Source organism: Pholcus phalangioides, unplaced genomic scaffold, assembly GCF_987345545.1.
Source record: "Pholcus phalangioides strain wild (caught in Gottingen) unplaced genomic scaffold, Ppha-v1.0 ptg000015l_1, whole genome shotgun sequence".
NCBI lineage: Eukaryota > Metazoa > Arthropoda > Arachnida > Araneae > Pholcidae > Pholcus > Pholcus phalangioides.
Window position 1 is genome coordinate 85,949,338 of NW_028301608.1, and position 25,302 is coordinate 85,974,639.

Sequence of the window (25,302 nt, forward strand, 5' to 3'; positions counted from 1 at the left end):
ATCAAAAAATTGAGTTGAAACTGAATTATATATTTCGACATTTATTTTTTTATATGTATTTTTTTTCTCGAGAAGTGAAGTGCAGTACTTGGATGTAACCATGGTAACGTAAGTTAAAATTGCTCTGGTGCATTACCAGCAAAAAACGCCGTTGTTTAAAATATTCATGTTGAGCTTCATATCAAAGTCACTTTGTTGATGGCTTTGTTGATTCATTCATGAAGAGACATCTCACGTAGAGATTTTCTTGAATGTACGGTTGCTGTGACATTCATGATCTGAACATGAGGTGGATCATGATTGTGACCGGCATTGTTATTTTATTTTATTGATGCCAGAGCTGGATATGCGTCTCATCCGGGTAAAAATATCAATAAGGTAACGTTTAAGCTGAGACACAATCTCACAAACACCATTAATGGCATTACTGAATTAAAATTATGTAAAATTGCTTCTTGTGATTCGTTGAGAAAAGTACAAATCTGTCCACAACAAAATAGACCCCCCCCCCCACTGTCTTGGTGCTAGAGGTTTCTTTTAAACACCCCCCCCTTTCCCCTCAAGTCACGTGTTAATTTGATGCAATTAAACTAATTTCAATTTTTCAATCATTTATTTCAATGGTGAAAGATTTGCATTTCATACTTTATTCAAAGGAAATGTAATTTACCCTCAACTGGCATTGTGAGAATTCTGTGTGTAACTGGCTTATGGTGATGTTGGGTGGGGTGATGTTTCCTTCCCGGCAAGCATTGATGAATTTAAAAAAACAAACAAAAAGAGTTTTCATAAAAGCAATGGATTTCTTATATCCACGAGGTGGTTCAAGACAACAACATCTCCAAAAAATTGCATTTTTGAGTTACGTACATCTGGAGAATGGTAGAAACCACATCTCTAAATATCCCCCAACACCCAACTCTTTTTCACTTCCCACTGCAATTCAATGCAAGCAGACTCCCTATTGAGACCAATACAAAGCAAATCTTTAAAATGTTGATATTTTAAAACAGAGTTTTGAATCTTGAACCAACTCATCAATATGATTTTATTCATCAACTAATTAAGCCACTAAATACTTTTTCAACTGCTCTGCGGCACTCCTGTCGATGGTTGGCAGTGCACAAGGACGTAGCAACACACAGTTTAAGTACCCTTGCTGTATGCAATTTCTTGACAAGAAAATTTGAGTGAGCAAGTGATTGATGAACTCTGAGGGTGCTTAGCTTTGTTCTACTAAAGACTGGGTTCCCAAGCACAGTGCCACTAAACCTATGGATTTCCTTTGTATAATTTTCAAAAATATCACAAAAGAAATATATTGTATATACTTGTGTATAAGCCGAGTTTTGTTTTGGAAAAATTTGTTCCCCGAGTAGGGGGTTGGCTTATACTCAGGTCAGTTTTTGATGGAAAAAATATCAAGTCTCGCAATCAGTAGTAATTTTTGTAGCAGTGTTTGAGAAACCAGCATTATTGGTATGGGATATGTTCAAACCCCACAGACCTGATAATGTCAATGCCGAGGCAAAGAAATCGAAAACATCATTGGCTGGTGGTGGCTAACGTTCATTGTACAGCCTTTAGATGTGAGAATCAACAATCCTCTCATAGACTATTTGAAGAATTTGTGGATTGAATGGGAAAGTTCCAATGATAAAGAAACTACAAAAAGTGGTGTCTTGAAACCTGACATTGTCCTAGTGTGCGAATAGGTACATGAGGCATTTAATTCTATTTCCACCAAAATCATCATGCGATCCTTCAAAAAGTGTTGCATCAGCAATGCGATGGACAGAACTGAAGATGATATCTTGTTTGAAAGTGACAATGGTGATGACATCCCAGGTGAAGATAAAAACAAAGATGCTGCACCCCCCTATGATGATCTAATGGATTACCATGAGCTTGGAGACTCAGAAGAAACGGATTAAAAAGTTTGAATCATTTTCTATTGTGAATTTCCGTAAGCTATTCATTTTGCATGAAAATATAAAAGTTGTTTTCTCTGAAATGCACGGATTTCTTGGGGTCAGCTTATACACGGGTTTTCAATTTATTGCGGTTTTGGTAGTGCTAAAGTGGGGGGGGGGCGGTCAGCTTATACACGAGTATATACGGTGTATATATTTATAATAGTCAATGTAAAAAATGATTGTTATTAATGTCATAATCATTTGCTTGTATTTTATTTTAAAAATTTGATTAAATGAGAAGATTGTTCAATAACGTGAAGGTTTTCTTTTCTTTTCCCACTCTGTTAACATTCTTCTTTCAGCTGATGAAGATGCCCAAACTATATGATCTCTGAAATGCGCTGAGATGTCATTGTTCAAAGCTCGGGATTGGTGGAGTACAAGTTGTGGTAATGATGGTGAAGTGTTTGACAAAGGCTGTCTATGTGTAGCCAACATCGACAACAGCATTGATGGATCTGGTTTGTTATCTTTTTTTTTTGTGTGTGTGAGTAAAATTTGTTTGAAATTCATATTTGAATATGATTAATGTAGCTCTGGCTAAATTTTGATTCAATTACACAAATCTATAGATTTGGTATAGCCTATGTCGGAAGGTTTCAGCCGCAAAAGCAGAATGTTTTGCGATGTTCTGCAACAAGCCCTCAGCTGACTGAAAATGTTCTGCAGTAAAAATTCGCATATACATAATAGCGTTTTTCTACACTATTCTTAAAATTCTTCCAGATTGTTCTGCAACAGCACTGGTTGTTCTGCGACGTACATCGCACATTTCGGCACATTCTGCTTTGGGGGTTTCAGCAATCGATATAACACCAAAACCATAAAATATTGTGCTGCCTCATTCTTAGATTTCAGTAAAAAAAATGAAGTTACTTCATATTAGTGTTCTGTCTTGATAGGTGAAGAATGGCGGGCCATCTGAAGAGAAAATATTTTTTGATTAGCAAAAAAATTACAATTTCGACATAATTTGATAAAAGTGTCGGACATATCACACGAACTTCGATCTAGTTATTTTTTCATGCATTCTAACTTTATCCTTAAGTTATGTTTTTTTCATTGTTGTCAGAAAGAAATTGTAACAGCAACCCCCAAAATAAATAGCTTTTAAAATTTGCCATTTCACGTGTGTGTGTGTATGCTTCTGATCAATTCCAGATTTAACGATTTCCTCGATTAGACAAATAAAATTGTCTGTTTCTTCTGATTCATTAAATTGGGGTTCGACTGCATGTTTCATTTCTGGAAACTTAAAATTGTGATTGACACAATGGATGCCTGTGGCATAGCAAGTCATGATAACAATTTAAGCCTTATATTATTTTTATTAGCCACCTATGAACTATAACCCAATTTTTGTTCCAAGGTTAACCAGTGTCTCATTTTGAAATGACTTATGAGTTACGCGTGCGACTAAAAACGGTGGAAAATGACACTTTTATGGTTTAAACTTTGCTTTTGAGCTTGGAAGAACAAATGTTTTTGTTATTGCCAAGTGATTTTACTAAGGCCCTACCTGTTAAATTCTTGAAAAATTCAACTACTTCTCATTTTTCATAGGCCTCTCATCTCTTGAGGGCCCTGGTCATGCTCGGGTGGGCTCATGCATTAAGACGCCACTGCTATTACTAAAACCAAAGTTTAGCCAAACAAAAAAAATAGCTGATTTGAGATTCAAAAACTGTGGGTGTATATCCAGTGGTATGATTGGTCACAGCCTCTCCTTAGTTAGCACTGCATCATGTGATGTTATAATTTCCAAAAAAAATACTAACATTTTGGATATTTTACATCACTGATCTTTAAAAAGTATTGATGCTGCCAAATTATACATGAAATTTTGTCACATTAAATAATTAGTCACACCTTTAGGTGAGAAATCAGCAGCATTAAAACCCCTAGAATATTTCTCTTAGGTTTTCTGCAATAAAGACTTAAAGAGAGGTTTTATTGGACTACAGTAAAGATTGGGGAATAAAAATAACTTTCCAAAAAACTCAAAGACAAAAAGAAGCTTCAGATATATTTGCATGCTTAATGGCTTCCTAGGTAATCACAGGATAGAAACCATCTTGAGCTGTGGGGAAAAACATGAAAATCTGTATAAAAGTAGAATGCCAAAAAAAAAAAAAAAACAAGTAGCTGGCACATCACATCCTCCATGCTTTCTCGACAAATTCAAAGAAGGCATTGGTGCTTATTCAAAAAAATAACCAAACATTTTCACCTAGGAATTCCCAACTTATTCTTGAGTGATAATATTAGGGACAACCAAGTTTAAATATCATGGAGATTATTTTTGGGAGCTAAAACGTGAAGATTAAGTGTAGGTGGGAATAAAGATGGACAAAGTCCTATCATTTCTTGAATTAAAAATTTTAATTTAACTCTAATTTTGTTTCCTGGGAAACATGACATATTCTGAAAGGGATTTGAAGTTTTTTAAAATGATTATCAGTGCAAAAAGTTATTTTCTAATCATTTTCAATATTTCAGTCACCCAATCAGCCAATGGTAAATGACCAATTTACAAATATTGGTTCCTTTATCAGAAAAGCAAAGTTTGGGGGAAAATAATAGTCATATATTATTTTCATAACTATTCAGGCTAAGCGAGTACAGAAATAACTACTTCTAATCCAGAACAAAGTGTTTTTTTGTTACATAGTATTGGAAATAGTGTACATTGTGAATATATAAGTGACACTTGCAAATACTTTAACACAATATTTTTTTTTACAAAAAAAATGTTTTTTTTCTTACTTGAAGTTAAAATAGTTGTTGGCAGTCATAGTGGTTTTCTAAGAATTTATAAACCCCAACCCAGTAAACAAGAAGATGGGTCATATTCTGGTTTCAGAGCTGATGAGCTGCTTCTGGAAGCTCAGCTTAGTGCTCCTATCATACATGTTGCTGCTGGTTTATTTGTTGCGTAAGTTTCATGTCATAATTCAATCAATTGTATTTTGTCTAAAAAATTAAAAAAATCGAATTAAATCTTAAATTTAGTGAAGAATTACTTTTCAATCAAAACTGCACTGATCTGTTTAATTTTTTCTTTTGTAGATCCTCCAAACAAATTCATCTCGCCATATTACATCCTTTCAAGTTATCAATTTACACAATAACAGGTGAATACTGTTAGTTTAGGTATGAGTATAATGCAAATGAATGTGAGAATTTTAATCATTGATACATTAGCTTCCCATTGCTGCAGATATTTCTCAGTTTTTATTAAAGAGAACTGCAGTTTAAAAATGTAACTAATATGAGAACCTAGATAAAGTCAGTGATTATTTAGCGTTTTCAGTATAGCTGAATTTTTCTGTCTTCAGACATGTACAATTATTATGAGGGTTTTTGTTATTAATTAATACTGATGTTAATGTATATTCTTGTGAAGCTGTCCCAGGAACTGTTGAACACGGAACATATTACAATCTTGCCCTCAACTATGAGCATTTATTACAGAGACATGCTTTCTCGATGGTTGTGGGACCTTTTGGTGGCGTTCAAGGTAAGCCCTTGTGTTTTCTCTCTCTCACACATAGTTGATACTGTGTACATGTTATCCATTGTACAGGGTGATTCAAACTGTTTGTCCATAGTGTCCATATTTGTCCATCATTGCAGCCATTGACTTTAGAAGCATACTTTTAATTACAAAAGGTTTTCAAATAACATACAGTTTCTTAAAATGTTATTACTTTGAGGGGTAGTGTACATAAAAATATAAAGAAATTAACTTTTTATACAGTCCCTGTGTGCTAAAAAACCCAATTAGACAGTTCTTGCCCTTTCTCTCCCTAGACCACCAAAAACAATTTTAATTTTTTTGAGCGCAGTTATTCACTGAGATATTTCAATTCAAACACTGGAAAAAAGTTTGGAAAAAAATGACATTAATTCAGGGAAGTTTTTGTTGTTGCCAAGGGCAAAAACTTTCTGATTGAGTTGGCACAAAATATCAATTTCTTTATTTTTTAATTTATATTACAACCAAATAAATCATGACATTTTATGAAACTGAATTTGTCATTTGAAAACTTTTTCCACAGCACCCCTGACAAAGTTTGGCGGCGTACAGTTTGAGAACCCCTGCTGTATAAGATGTATATCACTATGTCTTGTCCAAAAGAATTAAGCAGCTTTCTTTACTATTAGTTTAAAAACAGAGTCAAACTTTAATATACCTCAAAATTTTTTTGGAAATTGATTTTAGCTCAAGTGATAGAAGTATGATTTATAGCAAAATAGATCATGTAATATTGCATGATCTATTTTTCTCTCATCAGATCAATCGCTCACTGTCATCAATATTACTATATTGCATGACAGATTATAGTACTTACAGATATTGAAAATACGAGTTTTGAAAGCTCTATGTAAAGAAGCTTGACTGTGAATTCTTTCATGTATAACTTTAACTGAAGTACAAATGAAACAGTTCTTAATTTTTCAATGGACTTTTGTAAAGAAAAGCATGTGTATGATAAAGGTATTGAGTATGATTTTTTTCCCCTCTATCAACAGATAGAGATCTTATTTGTGTTCAATCTTTGGACTGCACTCTGAATTTTTACGAGCAGGAAACATTTGCTTTCAGTCGTTATTTGCCAAACGCTCTTCTTCCTGGTCCTATTGCTTATGTCAAGAAAACAGATTCAATTGTTACAATTTCAGCTTATTCTGTTGAAAGCTACAGGTTTGTGTTGCATTTTCTTAGCAGTCCAATTACGGTATTTTATCACAGAAAATAAGCAACATGCCTTATGTTTTATCTGAAATTTATAATTCAATTCAGTAAATAAATTTTAACTTTGTAAAATAAAAATTATTTGCATGTATATACATTGTTTTTAAAATTTTTTTTGCCAGTGTTTGAAACACTTTTGTGGAGAATTTCTTCATTTAAGTAATTATTTTTAGATACACATTATTTTACATTGGGGAAATTTCTTGTTCTATCACTTAACTTTTCAATTTTTCTTATTTTTTTTAAACACAATCTTTATTTAATTTGAAAAATAAATAAAGAATAATAAATTTTACTTTTTTGGAAGAAAAAGAAATCTTGAATTGAATAAATGTAAATTGGTTTATTCAATTTGTTTGATGGAAAATTGTTTTGCCAAAGAATGCTTAAAAAAATATTTTTTTTATAACATTATATTTTTGATGAAATTTTCATTTTAAACTACTGAAAGTGTTGGTAAAAAATTTTGTGTATGCTAAAGAAATTCCTTCCCCCTCCCAACCAACAGATTTCAGACTTTAGCTACAGCTAAAGATGAAAGTGGCGAGGAGGAAATGAATAAGAATTTCAAGGGAAAGAAAGTTTCGGTGAGCAAGCATTTTTTTACATGTGTTTGATCAATGATCTACCAAAATTCTCTTTTCCTCCATCATTTTTCTGAATATGACTTATTTACAGGAGATTATAGCACTGTTTTATTTTTTTATTACTTCTACATTAATTTTCTTTTTTCACGTTTTTTACATATATTAACTATTTTTTAATAGATGGATTGGAATTACAATGCAGGTGAAAGTGGAACTGAAATTTTCTCATTGAATGAAAGAGGCCAGTGTCTACCTCTTATAGTAATGTTAGGTATGTTGTGGTTCTGCAATGTTGCCAATATTAAAAAGTCAAGGAAAAATTAATTTGCCCTGGGGCCCATAAGGCCTTTTAACAAAGCCCTGTCAGTTTGTTAGAGATTCTATGTTTACGAGGTGCATGTACATTTAAGCAGTAGTAGCCAAAGACCACTGGAAATTAATTCAGAAATCAAAACTACATAAAGCTGAAGCTGAGCATCCACAGATCAAAACACTTCCTATACCTTTGCTAGGTTTGGATCATACCGATGGTAGGAATGTTTACTGTGCTGTTTGAAATCACTTTTGAAAGTAAATATGTTTAAGGAGGTGTGCAAGAGCAAGTTTTTTTTTCTTATAAAGTTTTGTTATATTTCACTCTTTCTTTAAAGATAAACTTTATTTTATTGGTTAAAAAACAATGTATTTATATACATGTCGAGGCTGGACAAATCCCAGGCGACAAGTCACTATGGCAACTAAAACATTTGGATTGGCACCCAAAATTTTCTATATGTGGTTACTAAATTGGAGCAGGACTGTAGCCAGAAATTTTGTTTGGGGGAAGGGGGGTGCAAAGTGATAGAACAATAGATTTTGCCATCTTTCCCCCTTTTTTTGGTCATATTTTCACATTTCGGGGAGGACCAGACTCCCAAGTCCCCCCCTCGCTACACCCTTGAATTGGAGTCAAGACAACACAAAACTTTAGGAATTCATGTCAGCGTATCTATCAACATGGAAGGGGGCCACTATGTCCTGGAAAAGGTGAAAGAAATATTAGTTTTATAATATATTTTTCTTTGAAAAAACCTTTTTTTTCTCCCAAAAAAATTTTCTAGTGCCTAGATGTTTTGTGAAATCACAAAAGAATTTGTCACGCCATGATATATAGTAGGAACAAAAATTGCAATGTGAAAAATCTAGAGATATGAAAATGTAGAATGAAGAATTATAGCTAAAATAGCTTTTCCAATGACAAAAGTGCTAGTGCTGCTCAATTGTTCGTTCAAAAATATATACACAGAAAATAATTACTTAAAGAAAGAACATAACATGGAATTTATGCAAGAGTGAAATAGAACCTATGCATTGGTCCATCGTCGAGGGAACCCCATGCATCGTTCAAATCCTTATAACCTGAAGCTCTGTATATTTTCCAAATGTTGTGTACTACTTCAATATGTTTTTTTTTTTTTTGTCCAATCTGTTTTTGAGAAGGCAGGCGTCGAGGAACAAGAGTTGACATTTGTGGTGTAATTAGTCATCCTTCAAAAACGCCTACTTTTCAACCATCAGGTTCCCCCGATAAGGACCTACTGCATAGGTTTTATTTCACTCTTACATAAATTCCATCTTATTTTTCTTTCCTTCAAATAATTATCTTAATTTAATTTGTCATTTAGAAAGCTATTTAAACTATATCTTCATTCTCTATCTTCATATCTCTAGATTTTTCACGCTAAAATTTTTGTTCCTACCCCCCCCCCCTCACACACACACACGTGATTTTTAATAGAATTTTCTTTTGATCAGGTCACAAGTCTTTGTTTGCCCTCAGCTCAAGTGGTATCAGAAAGTTTTCTAAGAGATTCAATTTTACACCGAGCTGCATGCTTGTACATAATGAAGGTATGTGCAATTCTATTAGTTTTTTGTTTTCTTTTCATAAATTTCATAAAATACTTCATATGTATGATAGATACTCTCTTACAAATGTTGTAAGGTTTCGGAATGAATGAGTCTCAACTTTAAATGTTCTTATCAAATTTTAATGTTTGCTGTGTCTTATTTTCCTGTGAATCTGTCATTTTTTTAAATTGATACACAGGCGTATAACTAGGCTGGGGCAACTGGGGAACTGCTCTGGGGCCCAGAGCCAAATGGGAGCTCCCCACAAAAAACAAACTTATTTTGCATGATAATGTCTCTTTCAAGAGGCCCAGGGAAAAAGTCTGCCCAAGGCAGCACGCTGTGGCCCTGTTAACTCTCTAAAGTCCAAGATAGCCAAAGATGGCTTAGATGGGCAGTATGGGCATGTTTTGAATTTGTGAAGAAGGAAATGAAAGATCTCGTGAGAGGCAGAAACCTGAAAAACAAGTCTAAGTCATATAGAAGGGTGAGGAGGAAAAAGAGTAAAAATATAGAAAAAAGGAGAAAAAAAAAAGTAGTCAAAACTTGGGCAAGTCTACTTTGATGGGAAAAAAACCAGCTGCAAAAGACTTAATACGCCATGATTGAAAAAATGGTACTATTTTGCAATAACTATTTTTTTTAATTCTCAATGCATTGTTTTCTATCGTCATCATCATGTATTAAAAAAAAATATTCAAAATATGTTTTCATCACTTTTTCATTCGTTTTCTCTCAGGTATCGATAACTCACCTATAATTCTGATAGCAACTCTGAAGCAGACTCTTTTGGTTTACTGTGAAGACCACCTGAAATGGGCTGCACAGTTGCCATTCCGTCCTATCTGCATGGAAAGAGCCACATTCATGTATGTGTTGTGGTATTTTTTTTTTATCAATAATTCATCCTTAGATTTAAAAAAATGTAGGGAAAAATCTGTCAAAAAATCCAAAAATGTTTAAATTTTTTATTTGCCATTAACTCAGGGGAAAATTACAGGTGGGAAAATAACCTTTATTTATATAAATAATAGAAAAGAGTCACACAGCTCCCCACAAAAAACAAATTTATTTTACATGATAATATCTCTTTCAAGAGGCCCACGGAAAAAGTCTCTGGGCCAAAAAAAAGTAAAGTTAGTTATAATGCAGCCCATTTTTGTAATAAATTGAAGACACTTAGTAGTATCTTCATCCATGTCCAAATTTTGAGGTTTCCAAAGTGATAATTCTTTGATACTTGAGTTTCGTCTATTCCAAACTTAGATTTTTGTTGTACTCTACTTATTATTTGTTTGTTTTAGCAGAATAAATATATTTCAAAGGATAAATATACTTAAAGTTGTTCTTGTATTAATATTGCGAGTATTCTTAAAAAATTTCTTATACTTTTTTAATGTTTTTAATTTATAGGGATGTGAAAGGTCTGCTTGTCTTATTGTCACCTCAAGGACATTTGGCTTGTTGTTATCTTGGCACAGAACCATCTTTATTTGTTGCCCCAATGGTTGAACCAAAGCCTATAAATTTTATTGAAGCAGAAAAAGAAATGAAAGAATTAAAGAAGATCATAAAGGCATCAAATCAAAGTAAAATCATAATAAATAAATAATACTTATAAAGTCTGTTTTTTTTAAACTTCTACCATTCACAATTTCAATTTTATGTGCATTTGCTTTGGTTAAAAAAATTATCATTCAAAAGTTTTTCTTCAAAACATTTGAAAACTGCATCAGTTGTGAAGAAAAAAACTTGAGCAAGTATGGTAATATCATAAATTTTATAATTAAAAAGATTTTATTAAAGTTTTTCTTAAATTGTTGGACCAGTAATGATTTGATAGATATTGGAGTTTAAGCTTCAAAAATATTTTTTTTAACTCACTGTGTGTGATTTTTGTGTATTTCAATGGTTTCAGATCTACTTGGTACACATAATCTTGGGAATGAGCTTACCGTCAGTGTGGCTGTGCCTCAACATGCACATGCTTCCAGTGTAAGTCATTTGTATGCTATATTCCATTAATCTGTAGCAGTAGGCATTAAATTTTTTTTTACTTTCAAATTTCTTCATAGGAACTTCTGAGTCTAAGTCTTGTTATATTATTATGTTTCAAATGCATATTATAATGTCACAAAGTTTTGTTCTTAACATAAAAAAAAAGATAAAATGTACCCTTGCAATATTACAGTTAATTGCAGAAAAGTATCATCATTAAAATTGACTTTTTGAACAATGACTTGCAGGTGGCAGATAATAGAGAATGTTTGGGCTCTTTTGGTGAAGTCCCATCAGTATCAGTGAAGGTAATGTTTTTTTTTCTTCTTCCCTTTGCTTCTCCTCTTAAAACTTTTTTTCTTTACATTAATTAACCTTTTAACAAACAGCCTGATTGATTAGAAAAAAATATTTTTCCTACATGAAAGCACTTGAATTGTTTTTTCTGAATGCACGAGATTCCAAACTTCATTTACGAAACAAAAATTTCATTCATTTCAGCACTTATGTCATAAATTTAATTTCTTTAAGTCATCTATTTTAAAGGAAGAATAAAATTTAATTTTTTTTTTATTTTAATGCTTCTATGGACATGGAGAAGTCCAAAAAACATTCAAGAATTTTTTTTTTTTATATCTCTAAATCAGTGTTTCTCAAAGTGAGCTATATCGCCCCCTGGTGTGCGATAGAATGGTCTTTGGGGAGGGGCGATAGAAGTGACTAATATAACACAGGATCATATGGGTAAGCTTGAGTTGGGGGGGGGGGGGGTGATGAGAGAAAAAAAAATTTATACAGAAAGGGCGATTGAACAAAAATTTTGAGAAACTATGCTCCAAACCAGGCCCAACCTATGAAATGGATCACCAAGTGATCCACTTGAGTTCCGAAAATAAAGTATAATTATATTTGGGCCTATAAAGTATATACCCGAAACATCTTAATACACACATTTTGGTTAATTTTGACCCACATCCAAAAAGGTTGCTGGCCCCTGCTCTAAACTAAAGGATCAGAAGGGGAAATAGCGAAAAACGATTTAGAAAATCAGTTCAAATCATATAATTCGGCCATTAAAAAGTTAATGAAAACTATATTGAGGAATCATGGATATAATGGAATGTAAAATAATAAAATATAAATTACATCCATATACCTTGAGTAAAATCCATTGATTTTTTTTTGTAATTTTTATAAGAAATCCATATACCCCTATATCATGCTAGATTAATTTTTAAATTTTTTCAAATTGGGATGATGAGACTAAAAACTGCTTCACAGCATTGTAAAAATAAACTTATTAAACATAATAATATCAGAAATCTTAGGTTGACAATTTTACTGGCAAATCATTTTTTGATTGTGAAGTAGGATGTGGCTTATATTCAAATTATGCATAGTAATTAGTTTTTAAATCTTGATATATCCAATAAACTATGTTTATTATATCTGTTCTGTAGATGAACATCAAATGCTCAACGACTGTTCATGATGTCAGGTTGATGTTAAATGCTGATCCACCATTCAAAGCTGCCCAAACCGTGTTCACCTTTGGTTCCATCACAGACAGTATGCAAATTTCTGTTTCAGTTTTTCCTGATTCTGTATATATGCCTTCAAGTCTCAAGCTGACCGTCCATGCAGTATATACAAGTAGCCAAGGTATAAAAATTGAAGTTTTAATTTTGCATTTATTTTAAGTGACAGCACATAACAACATATGATCTATACCTATTTCTGCATCATACATTTTATTTTATATAGCAATAAAAAATGTAAAATCACTCAAAACACTTAAAAAAATAACCGATATCACTCTAATCTTGCTTGAAACGGATAAGTTATGGATGAGAAAATAAAAAAACCAAAGTATATGGATTACCACTATTTTTTTTCTTTTTTGCTGTCTTAACTCTTTCTGGCTTGCTACCTTTTAAAGTTGGAATTAAAAAAAAAAATTGTGGGCAGAGTCTATTCAGGCCTAGAGGAGTATGCAAGTATAATTTTGTAAAGATTGCACATACCGTTTTAATTTTGTGGGTGTGTCCAACCTTGAATTTGGTACTCAATTTTAGGGAAGCTTTCAATGTAAAAAGTTAAAACTTATACAGAATAAAGGGATTAGTCTACAAAATAACATAGAATTTTTTTTCCAGAAATCCTTTTTTATATTAAAAAAAATTCTTTGAAATTTAAATCCATTTCTTTGAAAAATAAGGGTTTTCAAAAAATATACACAATCCAAAAATATGGATGCACTTGTGTGGTGCTGTTATCTAGTGTTGAAGAAGAAGGTTCAAAGTAATCCCTAAACTAATTTTCATTTTATTTATCATTTATTTTCAGTGTTTGAAAAGGGAATTTTTAGGTGCTCCCAAACTGGGCACACTAAGTCGGAAAGGGTTAAAGGAAGTGATTATGTATAAAATCTTTTACGTGGTTTTAGTTAGCATTTCAACCATTCAAAAATTTCAGTATTTCAATGACCATGAACCTCATTAAAATTTTTCTTTTTTGATTGCCAATTTGAAAAATTCAAGAATGCTAGTAATTTTGGCAATTAATTGAATCTGAAGCTAACAAATTGTTAACAAATCCTTATTGTACTTATTTACTCTATAAGAAAGAAATCATTCAAATATATATCACTCGTATTTGGAAACAATTTTCAGTAAGATATACCTATAGCTTTCAAAAATTTTTTTTTTTGTATTGAAAGAAGAAAAAAAGAATTATTTAAGTCATTTTTCCATTGTCATCAAATCAGTTTCTGTAAGTGCTTACTAGGAATTTTCTAATTTGAATCGTTATTAACTTAGATTGCTTTTCCTGTCAATTAGGGACACCAAGGGTATTTGAGACTTCTTCGGTGCTTCCATTTAGTTTGATTGCTAGAGCTTGTCCACCATCAAAAAATGCAGAATACAAACTTACTTTTGATATGAACAAGAAAGTCATACCATCTAGTGAAATATTTTCAGGTGAATTTTTTCAAAAATCTCTCAGACTTTTTTTTTGATTGTTTACTTGTTAAATTACATTTAGGTAATTTATAGTATAGCATTAGGATATTACATTTGTATACAACATAGATTTTGTTAAAAAGTCGAAAAAAAAACTGCAACGTTCATTTTAATCCTCTTGCTTATTTGTTTCCTTCAGATCTGCAACATTAGTGAGATGGTGTTCATAAGTAATAAGTCCAAACTTAAATATTCATTATATTAAAAAAATAATTGAGAGAGAGAGAGAATATGGAATGAGAACCATTATCCATACGATTTAACCCGTTATAGCATGCAGGTTTGATTTTATTTTTTTTAGTATGTTTTCATTTCTTTTCTTTTGTCATATTCAGGCATTCTTGTTTTCAGATGTACAGAATCATAGTTTTTAAATGAAAAGTTTTCTTGTTTAAATTTGTTTGATGTATGTGATCAAATGTCTCAATTTATTTTCTATTTCACAGACCTTGGTCCAGATAGCACTTCAGTGGTTGGAGGAGCTATGGGAATTGAATATTATGGGGGCCAGCAAGTCACCATTGTTCCTTCCAAGTCATCTTGTAAATAATAAATTGTCTGATCTATATTTAAACCCTTCAAACAATCATTTAAAATATCAAAAATATACAGTGAAACACCTACATAACAGTACTCAAGGGGCTATAGAAACATATCATAATAAAGAATTTACCATTATAGATAAAGTATATTAACACTATGAAAAGTGCATTGAGACAAGAAAGTAAGAGAGTTATACCGTTATGTAGGTGATTACGGTTATATAGGATTTTCGCTATATATGAAAATCAAGTATATTTTTACTAATTTTATAAAACTCTGAATATAACTTGTTATATGTATATGCTTGTTATATGTTATATGTTTTATGCATGAAAATACATGCACTAAATGTAGGCCATTCTTTCCTGCATATATATATTTAGAGAAAATTTAATTAGCTTGAAAAAAATGCATTATATATTTTATGCTCTATTCATGTATGACAGTGGGTTCTCAAAGTGTGTGTCACAGCTCCTATGGCCATCGCAAACCCCTGTTAAGGGCATTGCTAGGAGTTGAAGTTCTTTTTGTCTGTGGAGTGCTTTGAAGTAATTCTTTTCTAGACTATTCTGGGAATTCTGGTAAATGATGATAAAACCAAGGGAACCACGGGTGGGAAAAGTTTGAAAACCACTGATATATATAATTCAAATTTAACCTTAAAAAGACTCCTTGAATAATGATATTTAGTAAGAAATAACGATGAAGTTTCATAGTTAAACTGATCTGTCATTAATTAGTTATGGTCAATAAAGAAATTAGAATTTGAATTATTGCATTTATCTTATGCTTTTTAAAATAATATGCAAAATCAATATAGTTTTTAATTCCTGGTTTTTATTTCCAGATTGCGTGTATATTATATTAAAAGAACTGTTATTGTTTCTTCTGTAGCTAGATACAGGCTGCAGAGTGAGACTTTTGCTGCATTATGGTTGGTATTTGCAGAGCTGGTTAGAAGGTTGAAATATAAATATAAAAAAGAGGAGGGAGAAAAATTGATATTTATACATAGTTCATCACTGCCATTGAAGGAATACTTCAATGTGATTGAAGAACATTTCAGTGTAAGTAAATGAGATGATTTTTCAGAGACTCAAGTATGTGTTTTATACAGGGCCGCAACTAGTGGGGGGGGGGGGGGTCTGGTGCCCGGGGTTCCGGACCAAGGGGGGTGCAAAAATTTCACCCTTCAACCTCTGCTTCAATATTACAATGGGGTGCCGAAATACACACTTGTCCTGGCTGACTAAGTATGTAATATCCATAATTATCACTACAAATTTCAGTGAATCAATGAAAATATGTTAACCATTTTGATTAGATTAGGACTATACAATATTTTTTTCTTCTGTATTTACCTACAGAACAGGTCCCAAGTGAAAGAAATGGAGATGCTTCTTGGTCAGCGAGCAGAACAGTTCAGAGTTGTGCAGAAACGATTGCTAACAAAAATGAAAGATAAGACCCCAACTCCTTTGAATAATCTTGACACTTTACTAGAAGCAACTCATAGACATGTATGCATTTGTTTCATTTTAATCATAAAGTATCCGAAATCTTTTGCATTATATGAACAAATATTGAACTTTTTCATTCCATGTACCTACTCTCCTAATTTTCAATGGTATAAAAGATAAATAATATTGCTATAAGTTTAATTTCTGCATCCAACTAATTATAAATTGTATTGAATGTAGCCTGTTTTGTTTTACTGTGGTTATTCAATAAATTAAGTTGTAGTTATTATGACAGATATGGAATATTATATGGCAATATGACTCTAACTGTCCTTCCTGTAATTAATAATGGCTGAATAGAACAAAGTTTCTCTTTGCTTATCCTGAAATTTTCATTCAAGTCATTTTTTTAACTATTTTTTTATACTGTGTTAAAATTTTATTGCAAAATCATATTTCTCATTTATTATATTGTCGCTGCTCAATTTTATGAACTTCAAATTCACATACCAACATGTTTTTACAAACTTGTCCTCTGTTTGCAAACAATATGCAATTTTCGAACATTTTTCTAATTTACAAAATAATTTTTAAACTTCACATTAAAGTACATAAAAAATGTGTACATTTCAGTAGCAAAATGTTTTTAATATGTATATGAAAATTAATATGAAGCTGTGTGTGCGCGATGCATGTATTCACTAAGTTCTATTCAAATTTCAGATCCTTCAATTGACAGAATCACTTGCGAAGCTTACCATAACCCTGGAAAACAGTTGCTGTGCTCTGAGTGCTGCTACTCGGCTGATATTTGTTCTGTTTCGGTGGGCAGTCAAATTGAAAGAAGATGAATATTCATTTATTTCAGCATGTTTTTATCCAGACATTGACTTTGATTCAATTCAGGCATGATTTTTATTTTGTCATTAATTTTTTTTCCATCTGGAAATGAATTAATTGTAAAATGGTAAAATATATAGTATAAATGATAATTTTGTTTTTTCGATTCAATCATTCTTGCAAATATCAATTTGATTATTTTTTGTTATCTTGTAAAAAATTATGTTTTAAGTTTTAACATCATAGTTGCACATGCCATGGTAATAGTCTGAAGACTGGCAAAATCCAAGATTTACAGAATTGATAAAAGTCTGGAATAGAAATGCTTAATTCTTCCTTGTTATTTGATAATCAATTTTTGGAACATAGAACTGTCAAGGGATTTATAATCATCTAGTAATTATAATGTTAATAAATTTTTAAATGTATTCTGTGTTAACTAAAAATTACTTAGTGATCATTAGTTAATGATAGATTAATAAAAATAGGTTCTTGTTCACACAATCATTGGTAGAAGGAAATAGGCTCTTACAAATTTTTTTGATAAGTTCAAAATAGGAACGTTTACAAGTATTTTTCAGTCTCTCCTCAGAGAGCAGGCAGACTTTCAACACAATACTAATATAACATGAAAATTCAAGCAGCTGCAATTTTCACTTCAAAATATGAAAGACAGATGGCAGCCCTAGATAGTATAACACAAAACAAGCATAACTCTGACAACATATGTACCTTATGACTGCGCAACATGTTCCTGCATGTATGAATTTGTTAGAAATTTGGCAGAGGAATGTGTCTAAGGAGCATGTACACATGCACCTTGCTTACTTAACCTTGCGTGTACAAAGTTAAGTAATAGTCTTTACAGTATAATTATACAGTAACATGTTGAATTTTTATGCAATATCAAAGAAAATTTTTCCTTTGATGCCTAGCTCAATACAAGCTACTTTAAATTAAAGCAAGTTCCGGACAATTGAAATAGTGCATAAATATCAATAGCAGAACCATTTTCATCCTTTTTTTATTAATTTTTCTTCTGATATAGATATACTACTACTACTCAACCAAACATGCATCTTGTACACATTCCTCTACGAAATTTCAAATGAATCGGCACATGCTGGAATGTGTGTTCTGAGTATGCTTGTCCCTAATGTATTTATGTTGTCGAGTTGCGATTGTTTCATGTTCATGCTGCCATCTAGCTTTCATTTTCTGAAGTAAAGATGGAAATGCTTGAATTTTCATGTTTTGTCAGTATCGTGTTGTAGGCCAGCCTGCTCTCTGCGGAGAGACTTTTTCAAATGAGAGACCGGCTCACATTTGTGCCTCAAAGCTGAAAAACCACAAAAAAACCAACTTCAGCTGACCACCACTGTGTCGTCAATGGGGTTCAAACCTGGGCGAGAGTCTTGCACGATGCCCACACGACTGAGCAGCGGCAGGGATAGGATATCTATATACTGCACTAGCATGTGGTTTTTTTTAAAAAAAATACTGAATACACAAAATTATATTTTTGCATTTATTTTGTTAGTTGTAATGAACTTCTATCTGTTCTTTTCAGGGTTGGGAAGAAAAACTGAATGTCTCTCTTACTTATTTATTGAGGTTCTGCTTGGGCAAAGGAGCTGATGATCTGGGGTTGTCAAATTGTAATCTTGATGCACTCAAAGATATATCCAAACTGAAAAAGCACATAGCATACCTTTTTGATCAGCTGTCTAAAAATCCATCCATTAATATATCTGGTGCTGCTTCAGGTAAGAAACTCGTTAACCAGAACAGTTTACTACTAAATTAAGAAACATTTGTGTGGCGGTGGTATGATTAATGGTTTGAAAAACTTTTGAACGTGTATGTATTTCTAAGGAAAAGTTATCTCTGGCAACTTTTTATGGCATCATGGTATGTAAGGAAATGTGTATTTTTATGCATTTTATATTCATATTTTGAAATGCTGCTTTTTTTGGTTTTCCCTTGATCTCAGTCTTTCAAATGAATGGGAATGGAATTGATGAAAATCCAGAAAAACAGATAGATGAAGAAGAGCTTACAATTCCTGTTGGTAGCAAGTTTGCAGATTCAAGTGATGATAAACAAGATCCTGAAGCATTAGATGATCCAGATATGCCTAATAATCAGAGAGAGGTTGTGGAAGGTAAGTTCTTTTTGTTGTTTGTATTATAGTACTACCATAGGCCTGAATGCAAGTCAGTCTTCCATTTTAGGAAGTCTCTCTGCAGAGAGCAGGTAGACCTTCAACATGATACTACTTACATAACAGGATCTTCATTTCAAAATATGGAAAACAAATGGCAGCACCAGCAAGAACACGAATCAAGCACAACTCTGACAACATAAACGTATATACTCTGTGCCACACATTCTGACATATAACTGATTCATTAGAAATTCCGCAGAGAAATATGTACGAGATATGTGTGTGGAAAAAATAGTAGTAGTAGCTGCTATAGCAAAGATTTTGTTTTTGTGTGGAACAGTTGGTGAGATGGTTAAGTTAATCACATGATTACACCCACAGTGGTTATTTCTTTTGAAATTTTCTTGCTCTTATTTCAAGGGTGGAGGAGATCTGTTTCCAAAATCTTCTGCTGCTTACGACCTTAATCAAAGAATATTTTATTAGCTCTGTTTTCTCTCTCCCCCACAAGGCTTTTACCATATATAACAATACATTATACTGCATATTCTGTTTTGTTTTTTACACAGTATCAGAAAACTTATTTTTAGGACATATTCTTAATGCTTCATTTTTTTCATTGAAATTCATAAATGTTTGAATAGTCAAAACTACTGTATGTGAAACATTATTTATCAGGAGTGTTAGCAGGATCAACCTTTGGAAGAGGACACAAAAATTTTATTACAGAAAGAAATTTTGAGTTACCACCCTTGAAAAAGCATTTAAATTAACAGAAATTGGCCTAGTATATCATAATAACAATAATATAGCATGTTAAAGGGCTTATTTCAATATTTTGATTTTTCTACCAAAATATTAAATGTTTTTCTAATTTTTGGTCAGCTTGGGGCACAGGCTCCCTGAGCACCTCCCCCCCTTCCCTGGGTATGCCTCTGCTGTTTGGGGGTATGTCTCACTGTTTATCTTCAATGATGGCAAGGGATAGAAAAGATTTCTTAATGTACGATGTTTTATAAAAAAGAAAAAAAAAACATATTTGTTTGTGTGAAGGTTTGATTAAAGACTTTTTTTAAAAACTGGTTATAGGACTTTAACTTCCATGGTTATAGGATGTTTGTGATATCTATTTACTTCTAATATATTTGTATGAAAACTATTCCAGATACTATATCTGCTGAAAATGATGATATTTCACATACCATTGATGATGCTAACTTCAGCGATTATCCTGATGATGATGGTAATGAGATGATCATCTGAATTCGAAGTATTCAGTGACTTACGCTCAGTTTGGTTTTTAAATAAAATTATGAGACTGTGATGGAAATGTTGATTAAAATTACATTTTTTTAAATTATTATTTTAAAAAGCATCTAACTGTCAAGATAAAAATGGAAAAAAAAAACGATTTGTAACCTACGCATCTCAAATTAATTTTGAGCGGCGAGAATACTACAATTACAATTATAATTTCTGCTAAATTGTCTGAGCTTTGCATCATTCCGTCCAATCACTGTAAGAGCTTGTATCCTGTTCTCTATGAATTTGAACAGGTTTTTCACTTGATGTTACACTAATATTGCTATTCATTATAACAGTACGAATTGTATCATTGTTTTTGTTTAAAAATGTTTTTTAAAAACATATAGACTTATTTCTTACTAATTCTTGTGAAAATATAAGTTGAATCCATCTTTCATATTGCCAATAAATTATAAATGAAATAAAACCGAAATTAAGCCTTATAAAAAACAGAATTCAAGCTGCTTGTACCTCTAATAAATTCTGAACAGTTAAGTGGTCTTTGTATGCTTATGGCCTATGATCAAAATTATAGTTATAACTTAGTTATTATGATTATGCTTAGGGACTAACTAGGTGCAAAAATACACTTCCTCACCCAGAACAAGCGTGCATTCTGATGTGAGCTCTATAATGGTGAACAAATGGAAAAAGCAAGGGAAAGGGCTAATTCAGAGGCTCCCTGTTCCGAGTCACCAGACCTGTATGCTGCCATTCCCTGTTGTGACCTGTGAGGGCTCAGCTTGAGCTTTATGTAGAAATTTTTATTTATGAATAACTTTTTTGGGGTATTTGGACCTGTGCTTCAAAATACTGAGCATACTCGAGTACCTGCAGAACCTCTGGCTCTGATCAAAGCCGTCTTAAGAATAACATGGGTCCCCCGGGCCAAGTGAATTTTCGGAGGCCCTACCTGGTAAATCCTATTGAAAATTTCAACTGGATCTCATTTATGCGAGGCCCCTCTTCTCTTCAGGTGCCTGGGTGGACCCATGCGTTAAGACTGGCTCCGATGCCACTGGCCTGGAATATGCTTTCCAATGTAAATCATAATAATAGTAACAAATTCTCTGAATTTCCATCAAGCAAATAATTCTCAGAACAAGTGTTTTTTTTTTTTTTTTTGCATGAAATTATTTCCTTTGGATTGGTATCAAATTTCTTTAGTTTTTATATTTCACAAACAAATAGAGAAAAATAATACAGTCGACGCTCATTATAATGACCCCCCCATCATCCCTCCAAACATAGGATGCTGTATTGGAAGGGCATTACATCAAAAGGGACAAAACATATTGACATATTTTTTATTTGTTTTATGGAAACATTTGGTACTTATATATATATATATATATATCCTACCTGTCGTTGTAATGGAACGATAGCTATAACGGGGGGGGGGGGTGTTGTGTTGTTATAACGAGTGTCAACAGTAGTAGTATAAATAATTCTAGAAAAAAATTGTGAGATATTTTTGCAGTTTGTTCAGTTTGAATATTTATAGTTTCTTTAAATTGCCTTTATTTGGTAACCACCTTATTAGGAAATCAATTTTCTCTGAAAAAAGTAATAGTGATCAGGCAGGTTTCTTTGAATAAGCATTCGAAATGTGTAATTTGTAAATGGGCAGTGAGAGAGAGAGAGAGAGAGGGGGGGGGGGGAAAGAGAGATGCAATTCAACCTCGATTTCATCAGCATTGTTCACTACTCATGGTGACTAAAAATGTGACAAAAATTAGAGCAATAACTGGTCAGAAATCTGACTTAATGGATGGATGAATACCTAAGTATTTATTAAGAGTTTCAAACATGTTTCATAGATATTTATTTATCATTGCAGCAGTGTGTTGTGACAATTTGTAATTTGGGAACTTGTGTGTGTAGGTAGCTGTGTTAAATCCTTCATTTCAATCTTGATGTGAAATGCTTGAAAAATTATGGATAGCTGTGTTACTAGGCTATTTTTTGTACATATTAGTTGAAAAACATAATTTTCAATGTTGTGAAGCTTTATAAGTCCTTTCATTGTTGAAAATGGAATTTCAAAATTAAGATTTAAAATTTTGTCATTTCAAAATTATCTGCAGGGGTGGGGGATATGTATTGCATAGAATTGCAGTTTGTGTTTGATCCATATTATTTGTATTAAATTTGTTTAAAATGGATATTTCAACTGTTTTTTTATGGAAATACTGATTATTAAAATATCATTGTGTGGTATTACTGAATAGAGAAAAACGAACTATTTTTATCAATAAGGAAGGAAACAAAAATTTAGTTACAAGTAATTTGAATGTTGCCTTTCATCATGAATTTTACTTATATGTGTAAATAGATTGTTTATGAATTTTGTTAGATTGTATTTGCTTGAAATTTCTTTTATGCATTGTTTTGCTCAAACACTAGTTGATATGAATAAATATTTTTGATTCTTCCAAATTAAGTTTAAGTTTATGCTGAACTTTTTTCATAAAATTCATTTTCGATTATTCTTCATTATTGGGTAGAAAAAAATAGGTGTTCAAGTATTCATCGATGGAAAATTTTTCTCCATCTTATGTATAAAATTTTTCTTATTGGAAGAAATGTGTCACTTCCATAGTATCTTAAATTGATTATATCATGAAAGTTTTAAAATATATATATTTTTTAAATCTAATTTTTCATTAATTCTGTTGATATTTAGATTCAAAAATCATAGTTGTGGCCACTGAAGAAAATATTAATTTTATTTTAGATTATATGAAAATTTTGTTAACGTTAAAGTTTATTTGATGAAAATAGTTTTTTTTTTCCAAATTCATAATTTTATCAAGTTCATATTCTAGTGTGACGTTATTTCACGTGTTGAATTTTTCTTCAGCTTCATCTCAGTACAATTGTCAAACTGAAGTTGGAATCGTTATCCAGCACATGATTAAACTACATGAGACGAGGATTACGTTATGAAGTCCTTGAATTGATAACTCAACAATAAAAATTATATATATTATATATATTATTAATGCAACTTAAATAAATTTTGATAGTAGCATTATTTATTAATCAAAAAAATGTCATAAAATTAAAAGATTTGTAAATGAAAAAAAAACGGGTTTATTTTATAATGTACAGAGGTTTCACGAAGAGCATCTAAAAAGAATAAAAATTCTACAGTTTCTAAAATTAAAGAAAAATATGAAAAATGATCAATAAAAAGAAGGGAATGTGGTAGTGGCACTCCTGTAAGGTAACAGTTGTGAAAAAAAATATAAATTTAGACTTCTGTATAGCCCCCCAATGAAAAAAAAATTATCAGCTAGTAAAATTTCTGCATTCTTTCATTACAAATTTACAGCATAACATTTCAGTGAAAATTTTCTGAGAATTCAATGATTGAAATTCTTGGATTTTTTTTGCCTTAATATGCTAAAATAACTAATTCTTCAAAGAAATAGGTAATAACCTACAAAAAAAAAAAAAAAAAACTAAAAAATTTCAATTATTGATGTCTCCACAAATGTGTCTTCAAATAATTGCAGGGTAAACGTCTGTCGTACAACCCTTTCAGACCTGGTGCCACAAATGTATGAGTTGCTTTTTTTTCACTGTTGAATTTTTTCTTCTGACTTCAGGGAGTTGAGCCGACTTGAACGATTGTGTAAGTTGTGAGTTAGAAATATAGTGAACATGAACTTTGGGGGCTTTCATCAGAGGTCAGCACTTGAAGTTGAACTTTCAAAGGGTTTTTAGATGGCTTCCAGGAGAAAGTGCCTCCGGGAAAAGTGTGATTTATTACATAAAATTTAGCAATAAAATTCTGGAAAAAATTGTATGTGTAGATGAATATGCGAAGGTTTTTTTAACAGTTGGCTGAGGCGAAGATATATTTAGAAGAGTTGCCTCTGTAGTCTAGTACATTCACCCAGAAAGTGAAAGGATGAGGGTTCGATTTCCCGCAGGGTCAGTTGAATTTTCTCTATTTCCAAAATATATCTTCGCATCAGCCAGCTGTTAAAAACCTTTGTATGGATAGCGGAAAGTGACATCATCCTCTGATAAGTCGCCATCTGGTGGTATTGTCAGCAATTGTGAGCTTTGGCTTGAGTTAGGTCACATCATCCATTGCACACGAGCTCCAAGGAAAGATTGAGATATTTGTTGCCTCTGTAGTCTGGTGGTCTAGGGCGTTCACCTGGAAAGTGAAAGGACGTGGGTTCGATTCCCTGCAGGGGCAGTTGAATTTTCTCTCTTTCCAAAATATATCTTCACATCAGCCAGCTGTTAAAAACCTTTGTATAGATGAATATGTCCTACACATCTTGGATGAAAAAATTTGAACGTAAGGAGTTATTTTTTCACAAATAAATAATTAAAGAATAAAGATTTGCTGACATATATTTATGTTTTCAAAAACATTTTAAAAATTCCAAAAAAATGAATGCTCCGGTCTGAAAGGTATAATGAAGAAGGGCTCAAATTTTACTTTTAATCTTTTTTTTTTTTTTCATTACGGGCCGTAAAAAGCTTTTATTGTGAAGTTCAATCTGATTATAAATTTACAGGAATGAAACTATCACAGCTCAATTTCCCTCTTTTCGCTAAACATTTTTCGTTTTACTTTAAGAGTAAAAACGAATACGGTGATAGGTTATTCACACTCTATTGCAGAGTGAAGAAAAGCATAAATTTGTATAAATGAAACAGGCTACGCGTTATAAAACTCAATTTCTTTCCATTGATTAACCGAGACTCCCTAAGAGACTAGGTATTTT

The 25,302-nt window shown here is 32.0% G+C and overlaps 1 protein-coding gene and 1 non-coding gene across 2 annotated transcripts; both read left to right on the plus strand.

Moving 5' to 3' along the window:
• The first annotated feature begins 77 nt into the window (after nucleotides 1-77).
• BBS9 (Bardet-Biedl syndrome 9) lies at nucleotides 78-22,984 on the plus strand. The gene is made up of 22 exons (XM_089244650.1): nucleotides 78-378; nucleotides 2,279-2,437; nucleotides 4,749-4,911; nucleotides 5,046-5,110; nucleotides 5,383-5,496; nucleotides 6,513-6,684; nucleotides 7,244-7,322; nucleotides 7,503-7,593; nucleotides 9,117-9,212; nucleotides 9,952-10,081; nucleotides 10,626-10,801; nucleotides 11,131-11,207; nucleotides 11,459-11,518; nucleotides 12,671-12,872; nucleotides 14,051-14,191; nucleotides 14,680-14,775; nucleotides 15,671-15,843; nucleotides 16,144-16,296; nucleotides 16,960-17,142; nucleotides 18,647-18,842; nucleotides 19,070-19,240; nucleotides 20,409-22,984. Exons 2-22 carry the CDS (start codon nucleotides 2,323-2,325, stop codon nucleotides 20,504-20,506), a joined length of 2,751 nt encoding a protein of 916 aa, XP_089100776.1. The 5' UTR covers nucleotides 78-378; nucleotides 2,279-2,322; the 3' UTR covers nucleotides 20,507-22,984.
• A 1,706-nt stretch (nucleotides 22,985-24,690) lies between these two features.
• Nucleotides 24,691-24,764, plus strand: TRNAS-GGA (transfer RNA serine (anticodon GGA)). Its single transcript has one exon. It is a non-coding gene; the product is annotated as a tRNA-Ser (tRNA).
• Nucleotides 24,765-25,302: the final 538 nt, after the last annotated feature.

What these genes read in the sequence shown, in the direction of transcription:
- BBS9 (XM_089244650.1), top strand. Translation starts at nt 2,323, where the DNA reads ATGTCATTGTTCAAAGCTCGGGATTGGTGGAGTACAAGTTGTGGTAAT. An exon ending in ACCTTTTGGTGGCGTTCAAG is followed by an intron (nt 5,497 to 6,512) that starts GTAAGCCCTTGT and finishes CTCTATCAACAG; the next exon opens with ATAGAGATCTTATTTGTGTT. An exon ending in ACCTCTTATAGTAATGTTAG is followed by an intron (nt 7,594 to 9,116) that starts GTATGTTGTGGT and finishes TCTTTTGATCAG; the next exon opens with GTCACAAGTCTTTGTTTGCC.